Below are 10,508 nucleotides of genomic sequence, written 5' to 3'. Positions count from 1 at the left end.
GCTTCAGTTGTTTACCGATTTCACAAGACTCACGAGAGTGAGGTTAAACTGGGAAAAAGCAAAATAAGAGCGGAAAAATTAAATCAGTGCCCTTAGTTACTCGTAAAATTACTTTATTTGAATTGTGCAGACTGGTGTTGGTAGTGATTCTGGACTGTGTGTGTTTTTCTTGATGGTAAATCTACAAAGTAAGGTAAGTAGTAACTCTCTGTATGTCACATGAAACATCAGCCGCAAAATCAGCCACTGTTTGCTCTCCACTCCATTGTTTAGACATTTTCGGTTACCAAAAATATCAAAATATGAAAAACACAAATACAACTCACACAAAATAATAACCTAATCGATAAATTTAAGACTCCAAACAACCAAAATTATAAATAAATCGCTCCATGGAGCGAGCAGAGCGTTTTTGACGTCACGATGACGTAATTTGACAATTGGTCAAATTATGGTTTTGCCAAATTACGTCATCGTGACGTCAAAAACGCTCTGCTCGTTCCATGGAGCTTGGAAACGAATGGAGCCTATATTATTAAATTTGCTTTCTTTTCTAAGTAATGTTGCTATGAAAAGGGTTGTAAACTATCTAAATAAAAAGAAAAAAATATGATAACATACTTTTGATTTACGCTTTTGTATAAAACAGATTGTACTTCCTGAATCATGGAATTGGAATACAATATATTTTAAATTGCCTTGTACCCATAAAACACTTAATTCCTATGCTGAAATCGGTTTGTTTTGAATACCTAAAGTGAAACACCGAAAAGGAAAATACCCTCGCGTATTGTAACACGTTTATGAAATGCATTTTAACTAGATCGGAAAGTAGGACACCTGCTATCGATAATTTGTTACATTTACGAAGGAACGCTAATTATTGAAAACGATGTTGTCAATATAACTGCACGGTTAAAGGACGCATATTTGTATTGTTACTGAATAAACCAAATTGTTCAACTAAGCCCACCTTGACCTATTATTATAATTTACAGTGGTTTTTGGTGAAATCATAAAGTTTTCTCTTACTCATGATTAGTCCTACAGGGGGGATTCTTATACAATTATTATTCAACACAAAATCTAAAGGATGAATAACATAAAATTATTCTAACCGTAACTTTCATAGAAATGCTTTTACTTGAGTTTTGCGGTGGGCATTGCAAAATCAAATTTTACTATTAATTATTGCTACACCCGCAAATTGCTTTTGTTTTATCAAATAACAATTATAACAATGTTCCCATAGACTATGAAACGATGATACTATACTCTTGCTTTCGTTTTTAATTGGGCTGTTACATAATTTGCCTATTTCCTGGATGTGAAATTCAATACTGACTATGAAATGTGCGAAATTTGATAATATTTATAACCGTTATAACTAGTTAGTTCATATCACTACAAGAATGCCAGTTTATGTAAAACAATAACGATTGTAATATGTAACTTTTGATATAATTGTATTTTGCACTTTCTAGTAGACATTTTGAGAAATATCACCTGGCAAAAAAAAACATTTGATAAAGTTTTAAGTTTATATTTCAAGCTTTCATAATTTATTACTTTATTAATCTCTAAGTAGAAAATTAATGAGACAATTGACTGAACCATATGCCTCATAACAATCACTTAACTTTTGCTCTATAGAAGACACTAAGCAATTAGTTCAGGCTTTATTTTTAATGCAAAAAAGTGAAATCCATATCATAATTCCGGGCTTAATTTTAATATTCGATCAATCACGTAAATTACATTGCAGGTCATGAAAGTGCTTCTTATTGCCATTCTCTTTTTTTCATTCATTGAATTAATAGATAAATCTGTAATAACCAGGCGTGATTTTTACTTTTGAGAGTAGGTCGGTTGGCAATCTCCCCTAAAGCGTATTACAAAGTGCATTTCCTTTTTACATCCAAGAACAATTTCAATTCTTTGATTTCAGTGAAACAAACCGAATTTCCTGTTTTTGGAAAAAGTTAGAGCAACAAATTTACGAGCCTTGACACCATAACAATAATCACACTTGACTGGAATACAATAATTGTTTGATGTTGTAACATCTTGGCAAGGACAACAAAGATTATAAGCTTTATCAGTAATTTTTTGTGGGAGGTCCTTTATGTCTTGCATTTACTGATATCCTAGAACTTATCCGTTTAAATCTCCTAATATCATCTTAAATGAACGTACAGTTACGTGAGTTACGAAATATAGGTAACACAGATTAAAAGTAGGTATAATATCCTTCAGACAAACAGTTAAATAATAAAATCTACAAGAAACGTAGACCACCTACCGTTTAGGATGCTTGATTACATACTCCCTCATGCTAAAAGAGCTTCCTCCCATTCTCAAAACCCACTATCATCACATTTTTTTCTAAAAACACCTTCACTATAAACTGTGACGTTCTGCAATCTAACAACACAAATGAAAACTGTTTACTGGAATTTACGTGTGCTTTATCACCTTATCAAAAGTGGAATGTTTACAACTGAAATTTAAGTCATTGCCACCGAAACACACATCGATTTAACGAGTTGTGTGTGGTTTTTCGCGCATGGTACTGTGGTACCAAGTACCTATCTCAGAGTATCATACCGCTAGCTGGCTGCGAGCTCGTTTTTCTTCGGTACTTCCGAACCCAAAAACAAGACTGCGAAACAAATTGTGGTCATTTTTTTTTAACATTCCAAGAGTAGAGTTGATATAGGTGATTGGAATGTTTCTGATAAAAAAACGGTTTAGAGCATTTTCAGGTTGACTTATACAATTTTGAAAAAAATACTAAAGTTGTATATAATACAATTTCTTCTGAATGACGCACACTTAAAATAAGATACTCATCAGATCAGTCTAAATCAATATTCGATGAAATGAATCACCCCCATTTCTTCCGGAAGTTTAAAAAAGAGAAGACCACATTTAACGTCACGGGTTAACCGACATTCTTCAGTACCATCGATGTAGTTGATGGTACTCATTACTTCCCTACTACTATAGAATGACTCATTTTTAGCTTTTTGTATTTTCCAAAGTCACTAATAGTGAAATTGGTTTTTAACCTTGGAAAAGAAAATCTGTATGTATTGCTGAATGTTAATCACTTTATCAAATTCAAGTTCTGAAACTTACCATTCACTAAGTCCCTTTGATCCATGGTACTAATCATTCTGATAGCTCTTTATAAAAATGTCACTCAACTTATAATTAACACTCAAAAAAATAACCAAATTGGAACCTTTCAACAAAGTTTCAGTAAACACACATTTGGTGTGCTCTGATGGACCAGCTGAGGGGTTTTATATACTGACCCTAAATGGTACACCCCTCCTCCTATGTGGGACAATACATAAAACACCCCCACTAACCACCACCATCTCATTGTTACAAAAGTTTTTCGTTATGATTTTGATAATAAATACTTTTGGTTAAACATATTTAAAAAAGTCACTAAACACCAAAAGAGATTAAATAAAAAAGTAAATTCTTTTCAAATTTTTTCCATATAACCTTTGATATTTTTTTTGCATTACTTTTTCAATGCATTACACTAAATAAATAAGTATAAGATTTGTCATTGAGGTTTAAATCGACAAATTTTGGGATACTTTACGAACAGCTGGTTCTTTGTTGAACCCAAGCTCGTGCCCCAGAGTGTGTGAAACCCCACAGATGTGTACCATACAAAAACAGAAAAAGGCAGCGAATCTACACAAGGAACAGCTGTGCGTAGAGTGCGTGTGTTAGTCGTTTCACCCTTAATAAAGCTGAACTGAGTTTACACAAGGGTAGTTTGTGATGTTTTAAACGATTTTAAGCTTCTTAAACTTAGTTACAGCTTAACACAGATCTCCTTTTTTATCTTGGTACTGGTTTGATCATTTTATGCTTTTTTCTTTAATTTGTAGAACAAGAAAACCAAAAGTGGTGTTTTTAACATAAAATAACAATTTGAGTTGTTCCAACCAGTTGTTTCAAGTTTCAATCATACACCCTTGTATCTTCTCTAACTTAACTAGAATACTTTATCAAAAAATTATATAATACATATCTGAAACTATCACTTTTAATTGTCTGACACTCTAATCAAATCCGATTCTAGTTAAAAATAACAAAATAACAGTTCAAACAAGAAGAGAAACAATGTGGTAAAGATTAGTACCGAGAGTGGTCGTGGCGCTGCAATTTTATTTTAATGTCACTTACAATTAGTCAATGTCACTTGTCATAAATATCAAAATAATGACAAAAGGAAAAACGGTTCCCTAATCCGTTACTTTTGATTTTGAAAGGGACAAACCACCCAGCCCCATAAAGGCTTTTAAGGAACAGAAAACTTTAATTGTGGTTTTTATTCTCAAATTTTTATGAAGTTTAATTCGATTTGATATTATATATATTTATTTAAGTTACTTTTTACACTGAAGGGATTTTCCTGTCTACTACTTGGCTTAATTGTAAGTATGATTACAAATTACTTCCCACAAACCTTATAATCCCACAGTTCAACAAGAAATACACTTATATTTTAGATGGACTGCAAAGAGCACACGACTGATAAACATGTAACTCCATCAAAATCTGGGATTGACGTCCTAAAAAAACCTTTATCAAAGGGGGTTGCAGCAGATAGTCCATTCAGGAACCTGCCAAACTTTTCAACTCCTCCCTCAAGATTTTCTAAAATATTAAACCCATTTGAATCTCATCTATTAGATAAGCTACATTTACCCACATTCAGGTATGTATTTTGGTTATTGGTCTCAAATTGATATATATACTGGTTAAACATAATTTTTAGTCCCAGTGTTTTTCATCAACAAAATTCAACCCCAAAGTCTGAGAAAAAGTTCAAGTGGACAATTGATGATATTTCATTATTGAAACCGGCTGAAATCGATGAAACTACCATCAGTCAACATGTGACAACTGAGAGCCCCACCACTGAAAAGCTGGTGCAGCAAAAAATCGAAAAGTTTTTCAGTGAGGAAGCAATTTTGCCAAGTCCCTTGAATATAAAAATTTCAAATGTTCCTATTATTAAAGACTGTGATAATTCCATGTTAAGTGATACACCGGTTAAGACATGCATGAAAGATACATGTGAAGGTATTGACCAAGTTGAAACTTGTATAAAAAATAACAAATATTTTTAAATAGGGACCACTCAGACTGTATTAGCGTTGCCCCCTGTACTGCCCGCAGAACTGGAAGAAGCTCTGGAACCATATTTTAAATACAGTGAGGACGAGGCAAGTTGTGAGGAAACTTCACTTTTTCAAAAGTTTGATATTAAGAGTCTATCTGATGTTGATGAGGTTGGGGCCAATAATCATTCAGTAGTTATGTCACCTGCCAAATCTTATGGTTTGTATTTTTTACTCTTTGTAGCAAATTTATTAAATTATATTGTTTTAGGCTTAGAACCAATCATACCAGAACTGAAATACTGCAATTTATCACCTATAAGTAAAACATCTCCTAAAATTCACTCATCTAAGTCAAAAGCATGTCGCTTAAACTTTTCGGATAAAATGAGTGTGGATGCCAGTTTGGTAGTTCCTGATTTGGATAATGACAATTCTTTTGGTGTATCACAATCAGGTAAAACTGACTTATTCTATTTAGTTTCCTGCTAATTAAAATTTTGCTTAATACAGTAGGGGACTGTAATTCATTCAGAATGTCAGATCAAGCAAAAAAAGGAGATCTCAGTGGTAATTGGAGCATAGAATATAAACAAATGTCAGTTGATTCTCACTGCTCTGGTAGTGACGTGAACATGATGGATATATCAAATTCTAATACTCCTCACTCAAAATTGTATATAGGAAAAGGTAAAACAAATTAGGATCTACTAAACAAGTCGAATATATGCATTTTGCACTTTTAGGTCAAAGAAAAAGATTGAGTGAAAGCTTCAAAGAAGAAGAGGGCGACAAAAATCAGGTTAATGATAATGCTACATTTTATGAGGATGCTTTAATGAAAAGGGGCAGTAAACTCTTTAAGGACGATCAAACGGACGTAGGCTACTGTACTCAGAGCACTGGAGATTTTACGGATGGGAATAATCATAGTCACGTGTTTGCGTCCACTCCTAGTAAAAGACAATACAAACTACAAGTCTGACGATTATTGTGTTAAACAGTTATTTTTTATTTCTTATCAGAAAAAATTAAATGGTTGAAGACTGAGGACGTTTTAAAGCAGAAAATCCAGCTTAGTTTGTAAAAACTTGACTCTTTTGACTGTTTGAAGCAAACCTAACCTTTTTAAATATGACAGGCTGGTGATTATTCTGCTGAGCATTAAAAACGTTTTTACAACTTTTATTTCTAATAAAAAAACGGCGCCCGAACTGATTATTACGGTAGTTTCACGTCCCCATATGGAGGCATATTGTAGAGTCCGGATTTCTAGAAATTTGGCTTTTTGCAAATAATAAAAGCAACCAACCTTTGACATCTCAGATTTTGTTGATGCTTTTTTCTTCGTTTTGTGCTTAAGTCAGTTTTTTGTGCTTATTTACTGCTATTTTTGTATCGTTTAACTAGTTTTTGACAAAACATTGCTATATTGAGATATTGAAAGTTTCTGAACGCCAAAAACATGTTGCAAAATGTTTAAGTATCAATTAACAAATTTAAACTGACCAAAAAATTTCCAAATTCTTCTGTAGTCTCAAAAAATGTAAAAACATTCCAAAACACTATAGAACCTCTAAAATGCCTTGCAAAGCTTACAAAGCAGCCTAGAAGCTTCTAAAAGCTTCCAAATGCTTTTCAATTTATCTAGAAGCTCCCAAAAGCTTCCGTATGCTTCTAAAGCAGTTCTAACAGCTTCCAAAAGTTTCTAAAACCGTCTACCAGGTTTCAAATGCCTTAAAAGCAGTCCAGAACCTTCAAGGCTCTTTAAACTGTCCACCGTAGTTGTACTAACCGTGTAAGAGATTCCAAATGCCTCTAAAGCATTCCAGAACCTTCAATATGCTGTTTAAATAGTCCAAAAACCTTCCAAATGCTTTCAAGTAGTTTAATTTTTTTTTTTAAGTTTTCAAAACAGTGTAAAATCTTCCGTGCTCTTTGATCCGGACTCTACATATTAGTAATTTATGTAACAGGTAATTATTAGATAAGATGGACTTATGTTAGTGTTATGGTGCAATTGTAATGGAAAAGACTTATTTATGAGATGAAACCACTATTATAGAGTCAGGTTAGTACCAAAATGTATTCGATTTGTATAATAAAGTCCTGTTTAAGTTAATATATATTAAAAAATAAAATTAACAATCATATATTTTTTTCCTTACAAATCTAAAATTCTTATTATCTACAATAGGTACTATATTAACAGAGTTGTAAGGGTTTTTGCTTATCAAAAACTGAACTAATCCCTCAAAATGTTGATATGATTGTTGAATAATTATTAGTCTCCTGCAGTCAAGAATAAATACTTTATAACAACAAACTAAACTGCGCCCCACGTCAACTAAGAACTTTTCAAAACCTCGCCATTTCGAAAGGAATTGACAGATTTTAATCCCGTTATGGGCTTGATTTATTGGCTTCTTGCTGTATAAATAACTTTAACTTTAATTCACTGTAACAGCACTATACAGGGTGCAAAAATGTCAAATTTTTAGACAGTCCCCAATTGACCCCAATAATTTTTTTTGGTTTTATTTTAATGTATGACAGTGTTGTTGAGATCAATATCTCAGAATGTTTTTGGCCGTTTTCCAATTAACCACTTGTGTCTCAAGAAATATTGATTTATCCAAAAAAGGCCATATAAGTGTCCAGACAGGACCATACAGGGTGTCCAGAAACAGTCAAAGTAGTAGGAAAAACGTTTTTGAAAAATATTTTACGGAAAATGGATATAACTAGTGTTCAGTTTTGAATTAAACCATATGCCGTTGTATGTTCAACATTATCTGTTACATAATCTAAGTACTTTTCAGGACAAGTCACATGTTTCATAGGACACTAAAGTGTCCAGTGAGTAAAATTTGAAATTGTTTGCACAAGTTGTTCTCTCACTTTATTCAGCCAAAAGACAATAATAAATCAAGCACAGTAATAACTTGAGTCCGGATTTCTAGAAATTTTGCTTTAAACTGACCAAAAAATTTCCAGACACTCCTGAAGAGATCTAAAAAAATGTAAAAACACTATAAAACCTCTAAAATGCCTTGCAAAGCTTACAAAGCAGCCTAGAAGCTTCCAAATGCTTTTCAATGTATCTAGAAACTCTCAAAAGCTCACGGATGCTTCTAAAGCAGTTTAACAGCTTCCAAAAGTTTCTAAAACCGTCTACAAGGTTTCAAATGTCTTAAAGGCAGTCCAAAACCTTCAAGGCTCTTTAAACTGCCCAAACACCTTCCAAATGCTTCTAAAGTAGTCTAAAACGATTTTACACACTACCAAAACTACAAAATATCTCTAAAGCCTTCCAAAACAGGCTAGAAGCTTCCAAAAGCTTTTAGAACACTTCACATGTCTTAAAAGAAGTCCAGAACCATCAGTCCGAAAAAAAAGCAGTCGGAAGTCTTTCAAAACAGTCTAGAAGCTTTCAAGATCATTTAGAACTAGTCTAGAAGCTCCCAGAAGATATTAAAGCTGTTTAGAAGCTTACAAAAATTTTTGTGAACGTGTAAGAGATTCCAAATGCCTCTAAAGCATTCCAGAACCTTCAATATGCTGTTTAAACTGCCCAAAAACCTTCCAAATGCTCTCAACCAGTTCAAAAGACTTTCGAAAGTTTTCAAAACAGTCTAAAATCTTCCGTATGCTTCTAAAGCAATTTGAAATCTTCAAAAAATTTCTAAAAGTTGAACTCAAAAAAAATTTGCATCTCTGAAAGAGTTTTGTGCTTTTTTGAAGAAAATAATTTAGTTTTTTAAACTCTTTTTTTCACGACTTTAGTGCTTTTTCCATCCAGACTCTAAATAACCCAAACCACATCAAAATCTGTCATTTCCTTTTGAATAGGAAGAATTTAAAAATTACTATCAAAAGGTGGATGCTTTTCAAGACAATAAAGATGATTTGCTAATGCAAATAGCAAAAAGTACTAGTACTAGTATCATTTTGCATATAACTCAAAAAAAACACAATAAATAATAATTAGTCTTGTAACTCAAGCTTTGTAATCTGATGTATCTGGTATATTGGAAGGTGAAGTTGAAGGAATTGATTCAGAATAATTTTGCTGATGTACTTGTGAAGTTACTGAGGCTGTTGCTGAGCTTTGCATTACAGTTGGTGGTAAAGAAACCTTTGGTAAGCTGGATGTTGTGGGCAGCAAGGGTTGCTTGTCACTGTAGGATTTGGAAAGTCTTTCACTTAAGGCTTTGAGAGCAATTTGTCTGAAATATTACAACAATGTACTTACAAGTTGCATCATTAAAATACTGACCTTCTCCTTTCCATGTCGTGTTGATCCATATTAGGAATGGTAACAGTGACTCCTGTAGGATTAGCCAAATCAAATTTTCTGACACTTTTCTTACAAATACCCACTGTAACTAGAACTTTATAGATGCTATTGCTAACAATAGCAATAGGGGGTTGAATAACATTTGGAAAGAAACTGAAAAAGTTCAAAAATTGTACTATTCTACTCTTTTATGCCTTTGTAGTGAATGATACCTTGCAAATGTGAAATAATCTGCCATATCGCCTCTAGAACCACTGCTGTGTTTCTGGTAGAAACGCAAATACATCCAACTAACAATCATTCCCCAGAAATACATGGTAGGGTATGTGCCATCAACTAATCCTATTAGCTTAAAGATCACAGACAGAAAGAAAACAGTGAGTGGTATATTTCTGTTGCTTAGTTTTCCTAGAGGTGTTTTCATTATCACTAAATCAGGCATAATCTGTTTAACAGCCACTGATACTCCAGCAATGTATCCAGCCAAACCATGAATATAAACACTATACAAATACCTTGTATCATTAAAGCAATAATATAAAATAAAGTAAAAGGTGGTTGTTAATATGCCCACACCAAAATTAACCAGAGCAAAAAATGTCATCATTTCTATAGGTCCCCACAGTGGTTCAATCAGTTTGCCACACAATCCCACAGTAATAATATCAACTAACACCTCCCAAAAATGAATTTCCATGAAACAAAACGTAAATAAAGACCAAATTTGATTTGGGGGCATGATATATCCTGGGGTGACTGATATAACTTCCACAGCATCATCCCAGTAGGATAGTCCATAACTTATTAGAATTACACCACATATGAATTTGACTGAAGTGCTCGTATTTCCTAGTAAAGCCCCAAATTGTTGTTTTAAATACGGAATATTCCTCATCAAAGCCCTACACATAGCCATTCTAACAAATCAAAACATTACTTTTTAGTTTTGAGTTAATAAATATTTATTTTAGTACAGTGGTAGAAGTGAAGTTCATTTTTTGAGGTTAACTTTTTTTGACAGCTCTGTTTGTAAGCAGTCACATGACTACTTT

At 33.1% G+C, this 10,508-nt stretch overlaps 2 protein-coding genes across 2 annotated transcripts; one reads left to right on the top strand and one right to left on the bottom strand.

Moving 5' to 3' along the window:
- The first annotated feature begins 54 nt into the window (after positions 1 to 54).
- Positions 55 to 7,304, top strand: bora (aurora kinase A activator-like protein bora). The gene is made up of 7 exons (XM_081985406.1): positions 55 to 193; positions 4,542 to 4,750; positions 4,811 to 5,118; positions 5,170 to 5,376; positions 5,428 to 5,613; positions 5,670 to 5,846; positions 5,903 to 7,304. The coding sequence occupies exons 1-7, from the start codon at positions 173 to 175 to the stop codon at positions 6,139 to 6,141; spliced, it is 1,347 nt and encodes a 448-aa protein (XP_081841532.1). The 5' UTR covers positions 55 to 172; the 3' UTR covers positions 6,142 to 7,304.
- Positions 7,269 to 10,450, bottom strand: LOC145732872 (transmembrane protein 115). The gene is made up of 3 exons (XM_081985415.1): positions 9,669 to 10,450; positions 9,436 to 9,609; positions 7,269 to 9,385 (listed from the first exon to the last, which is right to left on the bottom strand). The coding sequence occupies exons 1-3, from the start codon at positions 10,370 to 10,372 to the stop codon at positions 9,157 to 9,159; spliced, it is 1,107 nt and encodes a 368-aa protein (XP_081841541.1). The 5' UTR covers positions 10,373 to 10,450; the 3' UTR covers positions 7,269 to 9,156.
- Positions 10,451 to 10,508: the final 58 nt, after the last annotated feature.

Source organism: Ips typographus, linkage group LG8 (genome assembly GCF_016097725.1).
Source record: "Ips typographus isolate SLU linkage group LG8, UJ_Ityp_2.0, whole genome shotgun sequence".
In the NCBI taxonomy this organism is placed as follows: Eukaryota; Metazoa; Arthropoda; class Insecta; order Coleoptera; family Curculionidae; genus Ips; species Ips typographus.
This window is presented reverse-complemented; position numbering and strand designations above follow the sequence as displayed.